Source organism: Vanellus vanellus (assembly GCF_965231255.1).
Source record: "Vanellus vanellus genome assembly, contig: HAP1_SCAFFOLD_1790, whole genome shotgun sequence".
Classification (NCBI taxonomy): Eukaryota; Metazoa; Chordata; class Aves; order Charadriiformes; family Charadriidae; genus Vanellus; species Vanellus vanellus.
Window position 1 is genome coordinate 1 of NW_028128897.1, and position 22,352 is coordinate 22,352.

At 65.1% G+C, this 22,352-nt stretch overlaps 1 protein-coding gene across 1 annotated transcript; it reads right to left on the reverse strand.

The window, feature by feature from the left end:
• Positions 1–672: 672 nt before the first annotated feature.
• On the reverse strand, positions 673–22,352 carry LOC309683824 (E3 ubiquitin-protein ligase HUWE1-like; the record flags this gene model as incomplete). The annotated part of the gene is made up of 18 exons (XM_082499827.1): positions 21,950–22,352; positions 20,433–20,628; positions 19,272–19,439; positions 17,984–18,126; positions 17,613–17,679; positions 16,287–16,495; positions 15,122–15,333; positions 13,463–13,642; positions 11,859–12,025; positions 10,131–10,276; positions 9,961–10,036; positions 9,762–9,860; positions 9,483–9,589; positions 7,281–7,452; positions 5,693–5,921; positions 2,524–2,702; positions 1,261–1,350; positions 673–998 (listed from the first exon to the last, which is right to left on the reverse strand). The coding sequence occupies exons 1-18, from the start codon at positions 22,175–22,177 to the stop codon at positions 673–675; spliced, it is 2,994 nt and encodes a 997-aa protein (XP_082355953.1). The 5' UTR covers positions 22,178–22,352.

A 22,352-nucleotide genomic window follows, 5' to 3' on the forward strand; every position in this document is an offset into this window, starting at 1 on the left:
GGTGAGGGGGGTTTTGGGGGGGGTTGAGGGGGTTTTGGGGGGGGTTGAGGGGGTGTTAGGGGGGCTGAGGGGGTTATGGGGGGGGTGTTGGGGATTTGGGGGGGGTTGGGGATTTTGTTTGGGGGATAGAGGGTTTTTTTTGGGGGGCTGATGGGATTTGGGGGGGTGGAAAGGGGTTTTTTTGGGGGGTAGAGAGGTTTTTTTTGGGGGGGCAGATGGGATTTGGGGGGGCAGATGGGATTTGGGGGGGCAGATGGGATTTCGGAGGGGGCAGATGGGATTTTGGAGGGGGCAGATGGGATTTCGGAGGGGTGGGAGGGGTTTTGGGGGAGCAGAGGGGATTTTGGGGGGGGGCAGATGGGATCTTGGAAGGGGCAGAGGAGATTTGGGGGGATTTGAGGATTTGGGGGGGGACTGAAGGGATTTTGGGGGGGGACTGAAGGGATTTTGGGGGGGACTGAAGGGATTTTGGGGGGGAGGGAAGGGATTTTGGGGGGGTTGGAGGCGATTTGGGGGGTTGGGGAGGTTTTGGTTTGGTGCTTTTGGGGAGAGGTTGAGGGGCTTTTGGGGGGTTGGAGGGAGATTTTGGGGGGCTGGAGGGGGATTTTGGGGGGGGCTGGAGGGATTTTGGGGGGGGCTGGAGGGATTTTGGGGGAGGTTGAAGGGATTTTTTTAGTGGGTTGGGGGAGATTTTGGTGGGTTTTGAGGAGGTGGAGGGAATTTTGGAGGAGGTGGAGAGGATTTTGGAGGAGGTGGAGGGGATTTTGGAGGAGGTGGAGAGGATTTTGAGGGGGCTGGAGGGGATTTTGGGGGGGGGGGGGGCTGAGGGGGTTTTGGGGTGCCCCTCACCTGAGCGTCGGCGCCGTCCTTGTCCTCGGGGCCGCGATCGGTACCTTTGGCTTCATCCTCGGCCGCCTGACGCCGACGTTTCTCTCGCCGTTCGTCCAACTCCTCGTCCCGCAGCGCTTCCAGGCGAGCCAGGATGGGCACCTTCACCACTGCCGGGGGGGGGGGGACACACAGAGAGAGAGGGGGGGTTTTAGGGGTGTGGGGACCCCCGAGTGGGGTGGGGACATCGGGGGGGGGGGGGGGGCAGAGCGCAGGTTGTTGGCACCGGAGGGTCTGGGGGTGGGTGGTGGCAGCGCTGGGGATGGGGGAGAGGTGGTGATGGTGGGTTGGGAGGGGGGGGACACGACACTGGGGGGGGGGGGGGGACATTTTGGGGGGGGAGGGGGGGTTGTTGGGGACACGGTGGCTCACCCGAGACACAGTCGTGCATGCTCTCGGCGTCCAGCACCTTGCACTCCTCCGTCCAGCGCGTCAGGGCGGTGGGGATGCTGGAGAGGGTCCCTGTGGGGAGGGGGGCAAAAGGGAGGGAGGGGGGGGCAAAGTGAACCCACACATCCAGGGAGGGGAGAGAGCTGTGCTTTGCCTCCTCGGCCAAGCCACGCCCCCCTCGGATAGGCCACGCCCCCCTCGGTCAGGCCACGCCCCCCCCTTGCTCTCAGCCCACCTTTCCCCACTCCAGGGCCTGTGGCTGTCAGGCAAGCCCCGCCTCCATCAGGGAAGCCACGCCCCCCACCAGGCAAGCCACACCCCTCATCAGTCATGCCCCGCCTATCCCCAGGCCAGGCCCCGCCCCTTCTCCCCAGGCTCCTCCCCTCTTGCAGCCACTAGGGGGGTGTGGCCCCACCCCCCAGACCCCACCCCTCCCTCCAGGCTCCTCCCCCTCCCTCCGGCCCCATCCCCTCCATCCACTTAGTTTGGGGCTGAGTGGGTGGGGGTGTCTCCCCTTTACAGGCCACGCCCCCTCCCAGGCCACGCCCCCTCCCTCCAGACTCCTCCCCCTCCCTCCAGCCCCATCCCCTCCATCCACTTAGTTTGGGGGTGAGTGGGTGGGGGTGAGTGGGTGGGGGTGGCCCCCCTTTACAGGCCACGCCCCCTCCCAGACCACGCCCCCTCCCTGACCACGCCCCCTCCCTCCAGACTCCTCCCCCTCCCTCCAGCTCCATCCCCTCCATCCACTTAGTTTGGGGCTGAGTGGGTGAGGGTGAATGGGTGGGGGTGGCCCCCCTTTACAGGCCACGCCCCCTCCCAGACCACACCCCCTCCCTCCAGACTCCTCCTCCTCCCTCCAGACTCCTCCCCCTCCCTCCAGCCCCATCCACTCCATCCACTTAGTTTGGGGCTGAGTGGGTGGGGGTGGCCCCCCTTTACAGGCCACACCCCATCAGACCACGCCCCCTCATAGACCACGCCCCCTCCCAGACCACGCCCCCTCCCTCCGGCCCCATCCCCTCCATCCACTTAGTTTGGGGGTGAGTGGGTGGGGGTGGCCCCCCTTTACAGGCCACACCCCATCAGACCACGCCCCCTCATAGACCACGCCCCCTCCCCTCCATCCACTTGCTTTGGGAGGTCGGGGTGTGTGTGTGTGTGTGTGCCCCCCTTCTTTCTCCCCTGCCCCGCCCCGCGAGGCCCCGCCCCCCCGACCACACCCCTTCAGGCCCCGCCCCCACTCGCCTGCCTGGCTGCCGGCGCTGCCCTGCTCGTGGAAGAAGTCGTCGAGCAGTTCGTCGTCGGAGCGGGCGATGATGTGGACGTCCTCGTTGCCCACCAGCAGGCGGGCCCGGCCCCGGCTCTGCAGGGGCAAGCTGCTGCTCAGCTGCAGGATGTCCGCCGCCGCCGAGGGGCCCAGCAGCCTGCGGGGACACCGCGGAGCGGGGGGGGGACGCCGTCACGGGGAGGGGGACACACACACACACACACCCCCCCACACCCCCCCCCCGGGGACCCCCAGGAGGAGGAGGGGGGACCAGCAATGAGGGGGGACTGCGAGAAGGAGGGGGGATGTGGGGAGAAGGGATGGGGGGGGGATCCCGAGGAGGAGGGGGGGGATCCCGAGGAGGAGGGGGGGGGACCCCAAGGAGGGGGAGACCCCAAAAAGAAGGGGGGACCCCCAGGAGGAGGAGGGGGGACCAGCAATGAGGGGGGACTGCGAGAAGGAGGGGGGATGTGGGGAGAAGGGAAGGGGTGGGGGGAACCCCGAGGAGGAGGGGGGGACATGGGGACCCCAAAAAGAAGGGGGGACCCCAAGGAGGAGGAGGGGGGACCCCAAGGAGGGGGAGACCCCAAAAAGAAGGGGGGACCCCAAGGAGGAGGAGGTGGGACCCCAAGGAGGAGGAGACCCCAAAAAGAAGGGGGGACCCCAAGGAGGAGGAGGGGGGGGACCCCAAGAAGGAGAGGGGATGTGGGGAGAAGGGATGGGGGGGGGACCCCGAGGAAGAGGGGGGGACATGGGGACCCCAAGGAGGAAGGGGGGACCCCAAAGAGGAGGAGGGGGGACCCCAAGGAGGGGGAGACCCCAAAAAGAAGGGGGGAACCCCAAGGAGGAGGAGGGGGGGACCCCAAAAAGAAGGAGGGACACAGGGACACCAAGGAGGAAGGGGGGACCCCAAAAAGAAGGGGGGACACGGGGACCCCAAGGAAGGGACCCGCAATGAGGGGGGACCAGAGAGGTTTGGGGGATCCAGGGAGGGTCTGGTGGGGTTTGAGGGGGGGTCCCGGAGGGATTTAGGGGACCCCAGAGAGGTTTGGGGGGTCCCAGAGGGGTTTGGGGGGTCCTGTGAGGGTTTGTGGGATCCTGAGAGGTTTGGGAGGGGCCCGGAGAGGTTTGGGGGGTCCCGGAGAGGTTTGGGGGGGTCCCAGAGGGGTTTGTGGGGTCCCGGAGGGGTTTGGGGGGTCCCGGAGGGGTTTGGGGGATCCTGGAGAGGTTTGTGGGGTCCCGGAGGGGTTTGGGGGGTCCTGGGAAGGTTTGTGGGATCCTGAGAGGTTTGGGGGGGTCCCAGAGGGGTCTGTGAGGGGTCCTGGAAAGGTTTGTGGGGTCCCGGAGAGGTTTGGGGGGTCCCAGAGGGGTTTGGGGGGGGTCCTGGAAAGGTTTGTGGGATCCTGAGAGATTTGGGGGGTCTCAAAGGGGTCTGTGGGATCCAGAGAGGTTTGGGGGGTCCCAGAGGGGTCTGTGGGATCTGGAGAGGTTTGGGGGGGTCCCAGAGGGGTTTGTGGGATCCGGAGAGGTTTGGGGGATCCTGGAGAGGTTTTGAGGGGGGTCCCAGAGGGGTTTGGGGGTTCCCAGAGAGGTTTGGGGGTTCCCAGAGGGGTTTGGGGGGTCTCAGAGGGGTCTGTGGGGGGTCCTGGAAAGGTTTGTGGGATCCTGAGAGGTTTGGGGGGTCTCAGAGGGGTCTGTGGGATCTGGAGTGGTTTGGGGGGGTCCCAGAGAGGTTTGGGGGGTCCCAGAGGGGTTTGTGGGGGGTCCTGGAAAGGTTTGTGGGGTCCCGGAGAGGTTTGGGGGGTCCCAGAGGGGTTTGGGGGGGGTCCTGGAAAGGTTTGTGGGATCCTGAGAGGTTTGGGGGGTCTCAGAGGAGTCTGTGGGATCTGGAGAGGTTTTGTGGGGGTCCCAGAGGGGTCTGTGGGATCTGGAGAGGTTTTGGGGGGGTCCCAGAGGGGTTTGTGGGGGGTCCTGGAAAGGTTTGTGGGGTCCCGGAGAGGTTTGGGGGGTCCCAGAGGGGTTTGGGGGGGGTCCTGGAAAGGTTTGTGGGATCCTGAGAGGTTTGGGGGGTCTCAGAGGAGTCTGTGGGGTCTGGAGAGGTTTTGTGGGGGTCCCAGAGGGGTCTGTGGGATCTGGAGAGGTTTTGGGGGGGTCCCAGAGGGGTTTAGGGGGGGTCCTGGAAAGGTTTGTGGGGTCCCGGAGAGGTTTGGGGGGTCCCAGAGAGGTTTGGGGGTTCCCAGAGGGGTTTGTGGGGTCCCAGAGGGGTTTGTGGGGGGTCCTGGAAAGGTTTGTGGGACTCTGAGAGGTTTGGGGGTTCCCAGAGGGGTTTGGGGGGTCCCAGAGGGGTTTGTGGGGGGTCCTGGAAAGGTTTGTGGGACTCTGAGAGGTTTGGGGGGTTCCCAGAGGGGTTTGGGGGGTCCCAGAGGGGTTTGGGGGGGGTCCTGGAAAGGTTTGTGGGATCCTGAGAGGTTTGGGGGGTCTCAGAGGGGTCTGTGGGATCTGGAGCGGTTTGGGGGGGTCCCAGAGAGGTTTGTGGGGTCCCAGAGGGGTTTGGGGGGGGTCCTGGAAAGGTTTGTGGGATCCTGAGAGGTTTGGGGGGTCTCAGAGGGGTCTGTGGGATCCAGAGAGGTTTTGTGGGGGTCCCAGAGGGGTCTGTGGGATCTGGAGAGGTTTGGGGGATCCTGGAGAGGCTTTGGGGGGGTCCCAGAGGGGTTTGGGGGGTCCCAGAGAGGTTTGGGGGGTCCTGGAGAGGTTTTGGGGGGTCCCAGAGGGGTTTGGGGGTTCCCAGAGAGGTTTGGGGGGTCCCAGAGAGGTTTGGGGGGTCCCAGAGGGGTCTGTGGGGCGTCCTGGAAAGGTTTGTGTAATCCTGAGAAGTTTGGGGTGGGGGGTGCTCCGGAGGAGTTTGGGAGGTCCTGGAGAGAGGTTTGTGGGATCCGTAAAGGTTTGAGGGATCCGGAGAGGTTTGAGGGATCCGGAGAGGTTTGAGGGATCCGGAGAGATTTGAGGGATCCGGAGAGATTTGAGATGTGCGCCCCAGTAGAGATGTGGAGGATCCCGTAGAGATTTAGGGGGGATTCCCGTAGGGATTTTTGGGGGGGGGGGGGGGGGAGAGGGGAGAGGGGAGGAGGAGGGGGTGTGGTTACTCACCGCTGGAGGATGAGGGGGGGGTTGGGCTGTCGGGCGCCGGGGTAGTGGACGTGGATGGTGTGGCCGGCGTTGGCGGTGAGCTGGCGCAGGGTGCGCTGGCTGCGGCCCAGCCCTTGGGCCAGGCGGGTGGTGGCGGCGCCGGCGCCCAAACCCAGGGAAGCGTGGTCGGCGTGGCGCACCAGGAGGGGGTGGCTGGCCGGGATGTTCCCCGGGGAAGGGGGGATGTCGGCTGGGAAAAAGAAAAAGGGGGGGGGGGAGAGAAAAAAAAATAATAATGGGGTGTGAAGGGGATGGAGGGGGGGGGGGAGAAGGAGAAGAAGTGTCCTGACACCCTCCAGAAGAGGTGGGAGGGGAGGAAGGGGGGACAGCCCGTCTTAAGTCCCCAACTGAGGTGTGGGGAGGGGGTAAACTGGGGTGTTGGGGGGGGAAATCCCCTCCTGACCCCCCCCTCAAGGCCATGGGGAGACAGAATTGGGGTGTCAGGGGGGGAACCCCGTCTTAACACCCCCCCAAGGTAGAGCGGAGATGGAGAATTGGGGTGTTGGGGGGGAACTCTGTCTTAAGTCCCCAACTGAGGTGTGGGGAGGGGGTAAACTGGGGTGTTGGGGGGGGGAAAACCTTCCTGACCCCCCCCCTCAAGGCCATGGGGAGACAGAATTGGGGTGTCGGGGGGGGAGCCCCCGTCTTCAAGGGGAGATGGGGAGTTGGGGTGTCGGGGGGATACCCCGTCTTAAGTCCTCCGCTGAGGTGTGGGGAGGGGGTAAACTGGGGTGTTGGGGGGGGGAAATGCCCTCCTGACCCCCCCCAAGATTAAAAGGGGATGAAGAATTGGGGTGTCGGGGGGGGAACCCCGTCTTAACACCCCCCCAAGGTTGAGGGGAGATGGGGAGTTGGGGTGTCGGGGGGATACCCCGTCTTAAGTCCCCAACTGAGGTGTGGGGAGGGGGTAAACTGGGGTGTTGGGGGGGGGAAACCTTCCTGACCCCCCCCTCAAGGCCATGGGGAGACAGAATTGGGGTGTCGGGGGGGGAACCCCATCTTAACACCCCCCCAAGGTCGAGGGGAGATGGGGAGTTGGGGTGTGAGGGGACACCCCGTCTTAAGTCCCCAACTGAGGTGTGGGGAGGGGGTAAACTGGGGTGTTGGGGGGGGAAATCCCCTCCTGACCCCCCCCCCCCCAAGATTAAAAGGGGGATGAAGAATTGGGGTGTCGGGGGGGGAACCCCATCTTAACACCCCCCCAAGGTTGAGGGGAGACGGAGAATTGGGGTGTTGGGGGGGTGAACCTCTTCCTGACCCCCTCCCAAGGTTGTGGGGAGACAGAATTGGGGTGCTGGGGGGGGTGAAGCCCTTTTTATCCCCCCCCCCCCCCAAAAGCCATGGGGAGACAGAATTGGGGGTGTTGGGGGGGGGTGAACCCCCTCCTGCCCCCCCTCAAAACCTCAGGGAGGTGACAAAAAAAGGGGGTGTACCCCACTTTGCCCCCCACCCCCTGCAGGGAGACGACCCCTCACAAGAGCCTGTCCCCTCCCCGCCCCCCAAATCGCCACGTGTCCCCTCCCCCCCTTCCCAGTTTCCCAGTCCATACTGGGACTGGAGAACATGTTGTCGAACTCGATGATGAGGTCATCGTCGCGGTCGAAGCGCTCGAAGCGGACGAGGGGAGAGGCGTTCATGTCGGGGTAATCTTCGTCCAGTTCCATCTCGGAGCCGTCGTCGTCGTCCTCCTCTTCCTCCCCTTCCTCCCCCTCCTCATCGTCCTGAGGGCCACAATCCCCAAAGGGGGGGGGGGGTCAGCGGGAACCCCCCGACCCCAAACTGGGGCACCTTCAACCCAAATGAAACACCCTGACCCCAAAAAGGGGCATCTTGACCCCAAACGGGGGAATCTCGGCCCGAACTGGGAGAATCTCGGCCCGAACTGGGAGAATCTCGACCCAAACTGGGAGAATCTCGACCCAAACTGGGGGCAGCCTGGCCCCAAACGGGGGAATCTCGGCCCAAACTGGGAGAATCTCGACCCGAACTGGGAGAATCTCGACCCAAACTGGGGGCAGCCTGACCCCAAATGGGGGAATCTCGGCCCAAACTGGGAGAATCTCGACCCAAACTGGGAGAATCTCGGCCCAAACTGGGAGAATCTCGGCCCAAACTGGGAGAATCTCGGCCCGAACTGGGAGAATCTCGACCCAAACTGGGAGAATCTCGACCCAAACTGGGGGCACCCTGACCCCAAATGGGGGAATCTCGACCCAAACTGGGGCACTCTGACCCCAAATGGGGAAAATTTCGACCCAAACTGGGAGAATTTCGACCCAAAATGGGGCACCATGACCCCAAATAGTGGCACCCCGACCCCAAATGCCACCTCCTGACCCCAAATAGGGGCACCCCGACCCCAAATGCCACACCCTCACCCCAAATGCCACCCCCGACCCCCAAATAGGGACACCTGACCCCAAATGCCACCTCCTGACCCCAAATAGGGGCACCCCGACCCCAAATGCCACCCCCAGACCCCAAAGAGTGGCACCCCGACCCCAAATGCCACCCCCTCACCCCAAACAGGGGCACCCTGACCCCAAATGCCACCCCCTCACCCCAAATGCCACCCCCCACCCCCAATGCCACCCCCTGACCCCAAACAGGGGCACCCCGACCCCAAATGCCACCCCCTCACCCCAAATGCCACCCCCGACCCCCAAATAGAGACACCTGACCCCAAATGCCACCCCCTGACCCCAAAGAGTGGCACCCCGACCCCAAATGCCACCCCCCCACCCCCAAACAGGGGCACCCCGACCCCAAATGCCACCCCCTCACCCCAAATGCCACCCCCGACCCCCAAATAGGGACACCTGACCCCAAATGCCACCCCCTGACCCCAAATAGGGGCACCCCGACCCCAAATGCCACCTCCTGACCCCAAATAGGGGCACCCCGACCCCAAATCCCACCCCCTGACCCCAAATGCCACCTCTGACCCCCAAATAGAGACACCTGACCCCAAATGCCACCCCCTGACCCCAAACAGGGGCACTCCAACCCCAAGTGCCACCCCCTCACCCCAAATGCCACCCCCCAAACAGGGGCACCCCGACCCCAAATGCCACCCCCTCACCCCGAATGCCACCCCCGACCCCCAAATAGGGACACCTGACCCCAAATGCCACCTCCTGACCCCAAACAGGGGCACTCCAACCCCAAGTGCCACCCCCTCACCCCAAATGCCACCCCCCAAACAGGGTCACCCCGACCCCAAATGCCACCCCCTCACCCCAAATGCCACCCCCCCACCCCCAAATAGGGGCACCCCGACCCCAAATACCACCTCCTGACCCAAACAGGGGCACCTGACCCCAAATGCCACCCCCCGACCCCAAACAGGGGCACCCCGACCCCAAATGCCACCTCCTGACCACAAATAGGGACACCTGACCCCAAATGCCACCCCCTCACCCCAAATGCCACCCCCGACCCCCAAATAGAGACACCTGACCCCAAATGCCACCTCCTGACCCCAAATAGGGGCACCCCGACCCCAAATGCCACCCCCTCACCCCAAATGCCACCCCCAACCCCCAAATAGGGACACCTGACCCCAAATGCCACCCCCTGACCCCAAAGAGTGGCACCCCGACCCCAAATCCCACCCCCGAACCCCAAATGCCACCCCCCCACCCCCAAATAGGGTCACCCCGACCCCAAATCCCACCCCCTCACCCCAAATGCCACCCCCCCACCCCCAAATAGGGGCACCCCGACCCCCGAAGACGTCCGCGTCTCCCACCTGATCGTCCTCATCCTCCTCCTCCTCCTCCTCCTCCTCGTCCTGACTGTCGTCCTCGTCCTCGTTGCTGCCGCTGCTGTCCTCCTCCTGCGTGTGCTCCTCCTCGTCTTCCGGATCCAGGATGTTCATGGAATCTTTTTTTTTTTTTTTTTTTTGTTTTTTTTGGGGGGGGGGGGGGTAAGCGGGATCTTGGCATCCTCCCAAACCCCCCCAAAAATGTCTGTGTCCCATCCACCCCCCCCCCCCAAAAAGAACCCCAAGCAAACCCCACGCGCTCACCTTCGCGGTTGGCCTGCAGCGTGGAGGCTTGGCTGAGGTTGGAAGGAGCTTCGTCCATCAGTACGTCCTCCTGCGACTCGTCCTCCCCCGAGCGGCTCACTTTAATTTTTTTGGGGGGGGGGGGGGGGGGGTTAAACGCCGTTAAGGGGTACCCCGATAATTTAGGGAGGGGGGGGGTTAATATAAGGGGGTGTCTCACCGATGATGGTGCTGTTGCCGGTGGCTCCGTCCCTCTCCAGCAGTTCGTCGATGAGATCCTCCAGCTCGTTTTCCACCTGGGGGGGGGGGGGGTTAGGGGGGGTGATTGGGGGGGGTGGGGGGATTTGGGGGCGCTGGGGGGGATTTTGGGGGCCCCCCCCGTCCCCTCACCTGCATCTCCTGGGTGCTGAGCCCCTCGGGCTGCCCGGCCAACACCACCGTGTCCCCCTCGGTTTCCCCGTCCATGTCACCGTCGGCCGCCTCCGCCTGCGCCGCCTCCGCGTCCTCCTCGGGGGGTTCGGGGTCCCCCGGGTCCCCTTTTTTTTTTTTGGGGGGGGGGGGAAGGGGGGTGTCAGGGTGACAAGCAGGTGTCCCCCCCCCACCTCCAGGGGTGGCCACAAGGAGGGGACAGAGGGGAGATGGAGGGGGGGGATGTGGGGACACGGAGGGGGGATAAAGGGGCGATGGGAGATTTTTGGGGGGGGGACAGGGAGAATTGGGGGACACAAGAGACGGGGGGGGCACAGAGGAGATGGGGGGGGACAGAGGGGAGAGATGGGGGAGACTGGGGGGACACCAGGGATGGGGGACACACCAGAGATGGGGGGGGACATGAGAGATGGGGGGGACACCAGAGATGGGGGAACACCAGAGAGATGTGGGGGGACACCAGAGAGATGTGGGGGGACACCAGAGAGATGTGGGGGGACACCAGATATGGGGGGACACCAGAGATGGAGGGGACACCAGAGAGACGTGGGGGGACACCAGAGAGACGTGGGGGGACACCAAAGATAGGGGAACACCAGAGATGGGGGGACACCAGAGAGATGTGGGGGGACACCAGAGAGATGTTGAGGACACCAAAGATGGGGGAACACCAGAGAGATGTGGGGGGACACCAGAGATGTGGGGGGACACCAGATATGGGGGGACACCAGAGATGGGGGGGACACCAGAGATGGGGGGGACACCAGAGAGACGTGGGGGGACACCAGAGAGATGTTGAGGACACCAAAGATGGGGGAACACCAGAGAGATGGGGGGGGACACCAGAGATGTGGGGGGACACCAGAGAGATGTGGGGGGACACCAGAGAGATGTGGGGGGACACCAGAGAGATGTGGGGGGACACCAGAGAGATGTTGAGGACACCAAAGATGGGGGAACACCAGAGAGATGGGGGGGGACACCAGAGATGTGGGGGGACACCAGATATGGGGGGACACCAGAGATGGGGGGGACACCAGAGAGACGTGGGGGGACACCAGAGAGATGTTGAGGACACCAAAGATGGGGGAACACCAGAGAGATGGGGGGGGACACCAGAGATGTGGGGGGACACCAGATATGGGGGGACACCAGATATGGGGGGACACCAGAGAGATGTGGGGGGACACCAGAGAGATGTTGAGGACACCAAAGATGGGGGGACACCAGAGAGATGTGGGGGGACACCAGAGATGGGGGGGACACCAGAGAGATGTTGAGGACACCAAAGATGGGGGAACACCAGAGAGATGTGGGGGGACACCAGATATGGGGGGACACCAGAGAGACGTGGGGGGACACCAGAGAGATGTTGAGGACACCAAAGATGGGGGGACACCAGAGAGATGTGGGGGACACCAGAGAGATGTGGGGGACACCAGAGAGATGTGGGGGACACCAGAGATGTGGGGGGACACCAGAGAGATGTGGGGGGACACCAGAGACGGGGGGGGACACCAGAGATGTGGGGGGACACCAGAGATGTGATGGGGGCGGCCCGGGGTGACGGGAGGGCACCGGGAAGACGGGGACAGAGGGGACATTTTTGGGGGGGACAGAGGGGAGATGGGGGGGGGGGAGGGCGACAGGGGGGTCCCGGAGGGGGGGGGGGGGGGGATGTGGGGGTACCTCCGTCGGGGGGGGCGGCTCCGGCCTCCCGGGCCCCCCCGGCGCCCTCGGCCTTGCTCTTGCTGGAGGAGCCCTTGGTGCCGAAGAGGCCGCTGGGTTGGTTGACGATACGCGACAGCGTCTCCAGCGGCTTCAGCGCCGCGTTCACCGTGTTCGCCATGTTGGGGCTGCGCGGGACGGGGGCGGGGGTGGGACTCTGGTCTCCGAGAGACCCCCCCCAAAAGTACACCCCCCCCCAAAAGCCTCAACACCACATGACACCTCAAAAGCCATCATAACCCCTCGAGATCCACCACAACCCCTCAAGATCCACCACAACCCCCCGAGATCCCACCACAACCCCCCGAGATCCCACCACAACCCCCCGAGATCCCACCACGACCCCTCAAGATCCACCACAACCCCTCGAGATCCACCACAACCCCTCAAGATCCACCACAACCCCTCGAGATCCACCACAACCCCCCAAGATCCCACCACAACCCCCTGAGATCCCACCACAACCCCCTGAGACCCCACCACGACCCCCCGAGACCCCACCACGACCCCCCGAGACACCTCAAGACCCCCCCAAGACACACCATGAGCCCACCACAACCTCTCAAGACCCCCCCAGGTCCCACCAAGACCCCCAAAACCCACCACAACCCCTCAAGACCCCACCATGACCCACCACGAGCCCACCACAACCCCTCAAGACCCACCAAGTCCCCCAAAACCCACCACGACCCCCCCCAAGACCCCACCACGACCCACCAAGACCCACCAAGTCCCCCAAAACCCACCACAACCCCTCAAGACCCCACCACGACCCCTCAAGACCCCACCACAACCCCTCAAGACCCCCCAACTATTCAAGAGCCCCCCAAAACCCCTCAAGATCCCCCAAAACCCCTCAAGACCCCACCAGGACCCCCCAAGACCCCCCCCAAGATCCTCAACACCACATGACACCTTAAGACTCCCCATGACACCTCAAAAGCCATCACAACCCCTCAAGATCCACCACAACCCCCAAGACGCCTCAAGGACCTCTCAAAACCCACCATGAGCCCACCACAACCCCTCAATACCCCTCATGACCCCTCCAAGATCCCACCACGACCCCTCAAGACCCCCCAAAAACCCCTCAAGACCCCCTTCAGGACCCCACCACAACCCCTCAAGACCCAAGAAGTCCTCCAAGATCCCACCACGACCCCTCAAGACCCCCCAAAAACCCCTCAAGACCCCCTTTCAAGCCCCCCCCAACCTCTCAAGGCCCAAGAAGACACACCAAGTCCTCCAAGATCCCACCACGACCCCTCAAGACCCCCAAAAACCCCTCAAGACCTCCTTCAAGACCCCAGAAGACACACCAAGTCCTCCAAGATCCCACCACGACCCCTCAAGACCCCCCCACGACCCCTCAAGACCGCCCCATGACCCCTCAAGACCCCACCATGCCCCCTCAAGACCCAAGAAGACCCACCAAGTCCCCCAAAACCCCCCCACAACCTCTCAAGATCCCACCACGACCTCTCAAGACCCCCCCAAAATCCCTCAAGACCCCCCAAAACCCCTCCCCGGTAAGAGCGGGCGCAGGCGCGGGGGTGGGGCGGTACCTGGAGAGGTCGAGGCTGTGAGGGACCCTGGCCAAGTCGTTGACCAAACCCTTCTTGAGGAAGAGGCGGATGATGTTGTTCATGCCGTTGTGTTGGGTCTTGGTGGCGCTGCTGTAGAAGCTGGAGGTGGAGGGGCAGGACTCCATGATGGTGCTGATGATGCACATGACGGCTTGGAGCCTGCGGTGGGGGACGAGGAGACGCGTCACACGTCGTTGGGGACGTGTCACGTACCCCCGGAGGTGGGATCAACCCCCTGGAGAAGACATCAACCACGCGGAAGATGGAACGCTCCAGCGGAGGATATGTCAACCCCGTGGAGGCGACAGCGATCTCGTGGAGGACACGTCGACCCAACGAGGGACACGTCACCCCCGCGGAGGACGTCTCAACCCCATGGAGATGTCACCCCTCTGAAGGTCGCGTCAACGCTTCTGGAGGAGACGCCAACCCCATGGTGGATGCACCACTCCCATGGAGGAGATGTCAGCCCCGTGGAGGACATCTCAACCCCATGAGGAACATCTCAAGCCCGTGAGGAACATCCCACCACCGTGGAGGACACCTCACCCCCATGAGGCGCATCTTGCCCCTGCGGAGGACATCTCACCCCCACAAGGGACATCCCACCACCATGGAGGACATCTCAACTCCATGAAGGACATTTCAACCCCTACAGAGGACACCTCAACCCCATGAGGAATATCCCACCCCCATGGAGGACATCTCAACCCCATGAGGGACATCCTACCACCGTGGAGGACATCTCACCCCTATGGAGGTCATCTCACCCCCACGGAGGTCATCTCACCCCCACAGAGAACATCTCAACCCCACGAGAGACATTTCAACCCCTATGGAGGACATCTCACCCCCACAAGGGACATCCCACCACCGCGTGGAGGACATCTCACCCCTATGGAGAACATCTCAACCCCATGAGGGACATTTCAACCGCTATGGAGGACAACTCAACCCCATGAGGAATATCCCACCCCCGTGGAGGACATCTCAACCCCATGAGGGACATCCTACCACCGTGGAGGTCATCTCACCCCCATGGAGAACATCTCACCCCCACGAGGGACATCCCACCCCCGTGGAGGACATCTCAACCCCATGAGGGACATCCTACCACCGTGGAGGTCATCTCACCCCCACAGAGAACATCTCAACCCCACGAGGGACATCCCACCACCACGGAGAACACCTCACCCCCACAGAGAACATCTCAACCCCACGAGGGACATCCCAGCCCCGTGGAGGACATCTCAACCCCACAAGGGACGTTCCACCACCACGGAGAACATCTCACCCCTATGGAGGACATCTCACCCCCACGGAGAACATCTCAACCCCATGAGGGACCATCTCCCCCCAACAAGAGACATCTCACCCCCACGGAGAACATCTCAACCCCACGAGGAACATCTCAACCCCACGAGGAACATCTCAACCCCACGAGGGACATCTCAACCCCACGAGTGACATCTCAACCCCACGAGTGACGTCCCACCACCGTGGAGAACGTCTCACCCCCACGAGGGACACATCACCCCCGTAGCGGCCACGCCAACCCCCTAACTACGTGGCTCCAAGGGTGTTGGTGACCGAGGTGGCCCCGCGGTGTCACCGAGGTGGCCCCGCGGTGGCCCCCACCTGGCGTGCTTCTCGGTGCTCTCGGCCATGGCCAGCGCCCGGCCCAGGGCCGCCTTCACCTCGTTGACCAGTGCCACCTGAGCGTCGGTGCCGCTGCCGGCCGCCGCCAGACTGGCCAGGAAAAGCCGGGCCAGCGCCGGCGTGTCCTTGTCCTCGGCGTTCTGCGTGTGGGGCAGGAGGTGGTCCAGGACGAAGGCCAACACGCTGCAGTCCTGTGGGGCAACGGAGGGGGTCAGACACCCCAAAAGATACCCCCCTCCCACCGTGGGGCTTTGGAGGGAGGTGGGACCCCCAAATCACCCCATCGTTGAGGCGTGGGGATACCAGGTGACAAAGGGGGACGTGGGGTGTGGGGTGATGGGACACCACGGGGGATGTGGGTGTCTGGGGAACCTTCTATGTGGGGTGACAGGGGACCCCAGCATGTGGGGTGACACAACACCTCGACGCGTGGGGTGACAGGGACGCAGATGCCTGGTGGCACAGGGGACCGCGCCATGCAGGGTGACACCACCACCCTGTCACGCAGGGTGACACAACACCTCGATGTGTGGGGTGACAGAACACCGTGACACATGCAGTGACAGTGACACAGATGCCTGGGGGCACAGAAGACCCCGTCCCGCGGGGTGACACCACCACCCCGTCACGTGGGGTGACAGGAGACCCCGTCACGCAAGGTGACACCACCACCCCATCACACAGGGTGACAGAACACCGTGACGCGTGTGGTGTGACAGGGACTCAGACACCTGGTGGCACAGGGGACTGCGCCATGCAGGGTGACACCGCCACCCCATCCCGCAGGGTGACAGGAGACCCCTTCGCAGGGTGACACACCACCTCGACGCGCGGGGTGACAGAACACCGTGACAGACGCAGTGACACACACACGCCCGGGGGCACAAGGGACCGGCGCCGTGCGGGGCGACACGGGACCCCATCCCGCAAGTCGACAACCGCCACCCCGTCCCGCAGGGTGACAGGAGACCCCCTCCGCAGGGTGACACAACACCTCGACGCGCGGGGTGACAGCACACCGCGACACCCCGCCCCAACCCCGGGACCACCCCTGCACCCTGCCCTCGAGGGGCCGCCCCGGTGACGAGGGACGACCTCCGGGGGCCATTTGGGGACAGGGTGGGGGTCGCGGTGTTCTCGTCACCTCCTTGATGAGCTCGGACTGTCCCACGGTGTAGCTGTAGTTGGCGATGAGGGTGGCGATGCCCACGTAGGAGCGCACCAGCTCGGCCAGCAGGCGCAGGATGGTGGAGGTGGGCATGAGGGGTTTGGAGGCTTTGGCGCGCTGCCGCTCCTCCCCGCGCTCCCCCTCCTTCTCCTTCCGCCCCTCCCGCCCCTCCTCGGGGCTGGCTGCTGCGGGGGGGGGGGAGGGGGGGAGGGAGGGGGGGAAGGGGACATGGGGACAGCGTCAGGGGGGCGCGGGGACGGAGGGAGGCGCGGGGACAGGTTGGGGACGGAGGGGGGCGCGGGGACAGGTTGGGGACGGAGGGGGGCGCGGGGACAGGTTGGGGACGCGGAGACAGGATGGGGATGTCGGGGGGCGCGGGGACACGGAGGGGACGTCAGGGGGCACAAAGGGGACACGGAGGGGACGTCAGGGGGCACAAAGGGGACATTAGGGGACACAGAGGGGACATTAGGGGGCACGGAGGGGACATTAGGGGGCATGGAGGGGACATTAGGGGGCACGGAGGGGACATTAGGGGACATCAGGGGGCTCAGGGACACAGAGGGGACATTAGGGGGCACGGAGGGGACATTAGGGGGCATGGAGGGGACGTCAGGGGGCATCAGGGGGCTCAGGGACACAGAGGGGACATTAGGGGGCACGGAGGGGACATCAGGGGGCACGGGAACAGGGTGGGGACATTAGGGGACACAGAGGGGACATCAGGGGGCACGGAGGGGACATCAGGGGGCACGGAGGGGACATCAGGGGGCACAGAGGGGACATCAGGGAACACGGAGGGGATATTAGGGGGCACGGAGGGGACATTAGGGGGCATGGAGGGGACATTAGGGGACATCAGGGGGCTCAGGGACACAGAGGGGACATTAGGGGGCACGGAGGGGACATTAGGGGGCACGGAGGGGACATTAGGGGGCACGGAGGGGACATCAGGGGACATCAGGGGGCTCAGGGACACAGAGGGGATATTAGGGGGCACGGAGGGGACATCAGGGGACATCAGGGAACACGGAGGGGACATTAGGGGACACAGAGGGGACATCAGGGGACACGGAGGGGACACCAGGGGGTGTGGGGACACAGAGGGGACACGAGGGGGACATTAAAGACCTCAGGGACATGGAGGGGACACTGGGGGGCTCAGGGACGCGGAGGGGACGCGGTGGTGATGTTGGGGGACGCGCAGAGGGGACACCGGAGGAATTGGGGGACGCGGAGGGGACAGGGAGGGGACGCGGGGGGACTCGGGGACGCGGAGGGGACGCGGGGGGACGCCGATACCTTCTCCCTGGGGGGTTCCCGAAGGCGGCGTCTCCGCGGCGGCTCCATCGGCAGCGAAAACCTGAGCCTGAGGGACACCAGGACAGGGCGGGGGGGGACATCAGAGCCGGGGGGGGGACATCAGAGCCGGGGGGGCCCCCAAAAAAACCCCCCACCCCCCTCTGCCCCCCAAATCCCCCCTCTGCCCCCCAACACCCCCTTTCCCTCACGCCACAGCGGCGCTGGGAACGCTCCCTCCAAACCCCCCCCCCCCAAACCCCCTCTCAGCCCCCCAAATCCCCTCTCAGCCCCCCCAAATCCCCTCTCAGCCCCCCCAAAACCCCCTCAGCCCCCCCAAACCCCCCCCCCGCCCCCCCAAAAGCCCCACGGACGTTGATGGCGAAGCCGGCGGGGGGGTCGAAGTCTCCGGGCTGGCGCGTGAGGCTGCGGTACTGCTGGTACATGTCATCCCCGATGTCGGAGAGGAGTTGGCTCACCTCCGAGGGCGCCGCGCTTTTGGGGTCCCCTTTGTCGCCTTTGGGGGGGACACACAGACACACACGGGGGTGAGAGGACACACCACACACACACACACCCCCGGCAAGAGCCTGAGGGGACACCCCCAAAGCGCCCGGGGGGGGCTGCGCCCCACGGGTGCTGCTGGGAATGGCGCATCCCACTGGGGGCACCCCAATTCCCACCCCCCCCTCCCCGGGGGCAGCCCAATTCCCCCCCCATCACCCCACCCCCCCCGGGGGCACCCCAATTCCCCCCCATCGCTCCCCCAGTCCCTTGGGGCACCCCAATTCCCCCCCCATAGACCCCTCCCTCCCCGGGGGCACCCCAATTCCCCCCCATCGCCCCCCCCCTCCCCGGGGGCACCCCAATTCCCCCCCATCGCTCCCCCAGTCCCTTGGGGCACCCCAATTCCCCCCCCCCATCACCCCACCCCCCCGGGGGCACCCCAATTCCCCCCCCATAGACCCCTCCCTCCCCGGGGGCACCCCAATTCCCCCCCCATGGCCCCCCCCCTCCCCGGGGGCACCCCAATCCCCCCCCCATCACCCCCACCCCCCCCGGGGGCACCCCAATTCCCCCCCCATCGCCCCCCCACTCCCTTGGGGCACCCCAATCCCCCCCCATCACCCCCCCCCCCCCCCGGGGGCACCCCAATTCCCCCCCCCCTCCCTTGGGGCACCCCAATTCCCCCCCACTCCCTTGGGGCACCCCAATTCCCCCCCACTCCCTTGGGGCTCCCCAATCCCCCCCCCATCGCCCCCCTCCCTCCCCGGGGGCACCCCAATTCCCCCCCCATGGACCCCTCCCTCCTCGGGGGCACCCCAATTCCCCCCCACTCCCTTGGGGCTCCCCAATTCCCCCCCCCCTCCCTTGGGGCACCCCAATTCCCCCCCACTCCCTTGGGGCTCCCCAATTCCCCCCCCATCACCCCCCCCCTCCCCGGGGGCACCCCAATTCCCCCCCCCATCGCCCCCCCCCTCCCTGGGGGCACCCCAATTCCCCCCCTTAAACTTCTCCACCCTCTACCCCCACCCATTTCCCCCCTCCTCTCCGCCGCCCCCCAAAACTCCCTGGGAGGGGTGGGGGGTGGCCATAACACCCCGGGGGGCATGGGGGGGCCCCCAAAAAAAACCCCAAACAACTCCCCCCCCCCCCCGGTACCTTCTTCGGGGGCGTGGTAGGCGGCGAGAGCGTTGAGCATGTCATAGATGACGTCCTTGATGGGGTCGGGGATGGCGGGCAGCGGCGCGGGCTTCACCGGCGTCGTCTTCACCAGCTGCACCGCGTTGGGGCCTTTGATGCGCAGGTTCTCGAACTCATCGTCCGAAGCTGGAGGAGAAAAGGGGGGGGGGGAACAGGGGACACCCCCCAAAAAAAAAAAAAGAGGGGGTGACGAGGTGGTCCCCCCCCACTCAAGGAGGTCGGGGGACCTCCAGGTTGGCACCTCCCGGAGGGAGAAGTGGGGAGAGTAGAGCTGGTTTTGGGGGTGAAGGGAATTGTGAGAGGGTCGTTTTGGGAGTTCCCCAAGTTCCCGCCGAGGAAAAGGAGGAATGGGACTCCCGTTTTGGGGTCACGGGGACACCCGGGACCCCCGTTTTGGGGTCACAGAGAACTGTGGGACCCGTATTTGAGGGGTAAAAGGACCCCCGAGACCCATATTTGGGGGGTAAAGGGACCCCCGAGACCCATATTTGGGGGGTAAAAGGACCCCCGAGACCCTCATTTTGGAGTCAACAGGACCTGTGGGACCCATATTTGGGGGGTAAAGGGACCCCCGAGACACATATTTGGGGGGTAAAAGGACCCCCGAGACCCTCATTTTGGAGTCAAAGGGACCTGTGGGACTCATATTTGGGGGGTAAAGGGACCTGTGGGACCCATATTTGGGGGGTAAAGGGACCCCCGAGACCCATATTTGGGGGGTAAAGGGACCTGTGGGACCCATATTTGGGGGGTAAAGGGACCCCCAAGACCCATATTTGGGGGGTAAAGGGACCCCCGAGACCCATGTTTGGGGGGTAAAGGGACCCCTGGGACCCCCGTGGACCCCTGAGACCCCCATTTCGGAGCCATAAATACCCCTGGGACCCCCATGTCTGACCCACAGGCACCCCTGGGACCCCCGAGACCCCCATTTCTGACCCCCAGCCCTCCCCAACCCCCCGTTCCTGACCCACAACCCCCTCCCCGTAACCCCCGTTTTGGAACCCCGAGCCCCCCCTGTAACCCCGTGGCGGATTCCCGGAGGGGTGTGTGGGTGTGCGCGTGTCCCCCCCACGGCGGTGTGTGTGGGTGTGTGTCCCCCCTCTAACGGTGACCCACCGGTGCCGGAGCCGCGGGGGGCGGGCAGGGCGATGCGGATACAGCCGGTGGCCACCTCGGTGAAGACGGTGGGGCTGCGACAGGCGGCGGGGCCCAACACCCGTAGGATGTAGTTGACTTCTCGGGAACCCAAACTCCCCGAAACCACCCCCGAGGTGGTGCTGCCCGCCCCGCTGGTGGCCGCCGAGCGCACCACCTGGGGGATGGGGGGGACACGCGTGTGACATTCGGGGACCCCCGGGGTGGCCCCTACCCCGGGTGATGTTGGGGGGGGGGGGGACGACACACACCTCCCCAAGAGCTCTGTACCCCCACTGAGCCCCCACTCCCCACTGCCTGAGGCGCCAGGACCCCCAATTCCCCCAGTCCCCTCGTCCCCAGCGTCCCCCGGACCCCAATTCCCCCAGTCCCCTCGTCCCCAGCATCCCCTGGACCCCAATTCCCCAACGTCCCCTGGACCCCAATTCCCCCAGTCCCCTCGTCCCCAGTGTCACCCGGACCCCAATTCCCCCAGTCCCCTCGTCCCCACCGTCCCCTGCACCCCAATTCCCCCAGTCCCCTCGTCCCCAGCGTCCCCCAGACCCCAATTCCCCAACGTCCCCTGGACCCCAATTACCCCAGTCCCCTCGTCCCCAATGTCACCCAGACCCCAATTCCCCCAGTCCCCTCGTCCCCAGCGTCCCCCAGACCCCAATTCCCCCAGTCCCCTCGTCCCCAGCGTCCCCCAGACCCCAATTCCCCCAGTCCCCTCGTCCCCAGCGTCCCCCGGACCCCAATTCCTCCAGTCCCCTCGTCCCCAGTGTCCCCCGGACCCCAATTCCCCCAGTCCCCTCGTCCCCAGTGTCACCCGGACCCCAATTCCCCCAGTCCCCTCGTCCCCAGCATCCCCCGGACCCCAATTTCTCCACTCCCCTCATCCCCAATGTCCCCTAGACCCCAATTCCCCCAGTCCCCTCATCCCCACCGTCCCCACCGTCCCCTGGACCCCAATTCCCCCAGTCCCCTCGTCCCCAATGTCCCCTAGACCCCAATTCCCCCAGTCCCCTCGTCCTCACCATCCCCTGCACCCCAATTCCCCCAGTCCCCTCGTCCTCACCATCCCCTGGACCCCAATTCCCCAACGTCCCCTGGACCCCAATTCCCCCAGTCCCCTCGTCCCCAGCGTCCCCCGGACCCCAATTCCCCCAGTCCCCTCTTCCCCAGCTCATCTGTCCCCTTGTCCCCCAGCCCCATAAGTCCCTCACCCCCCTGTCCCTTTGTCCCCCAGCCCCCCAACTCCACCGCCCCCATGTCCCCAACTGCCCAAGTCCCCGATCCCCATGTCCCCACGTCCCCCAACTCCCCGTGTCCCCACGTCCCCCAACTCCCCGTGTCCCCACGTCCCCCAACTCCCCGTGTCCCCAATTCCCCCAACTCCCCGTGTCCCCACGTCCCCCAACTCCCTGACCTCCTCCGCCTCTCCAGCCCCCCCCGGGTCCCCCGGTCTCCCCGATCCCCCCCCTCCCCGACGCCGGCACCTTCTCCATGGTGTGGCGCAGGGTGCAGGGATCCTCGATGATGTGCCGGAAGAGGAGGGTGACGAGCGGGGTGAAGCCGGTGAAACCGGAGCTCTGGGTGAGGCCCAGGATGGTGCGGGTGCTGCGCAGCTCGGCGAAGAGCAGCGCGTGTTTGTGATGACGCGTAAGGCGAAGGCAGAGCCGGAGAGTGGCGTGAAGAGTATCGGGGTCCACCGGTACCCCCAACATACTGACGCAAGCGCGGAGTACCGCCGGTACCGCTTCTTCCGCTAAACCGCGCACCGGAGCTTCCGCCCACCCCGAGGGATCCTCCGGCGACGGGGAGGAGGAGGAGGAGGGCGACGGGGAGGAGGAGGAGGACGGAGCTGCCGAGGCCTCTTCTTCCGCCGGCGGCTCCGCGGCT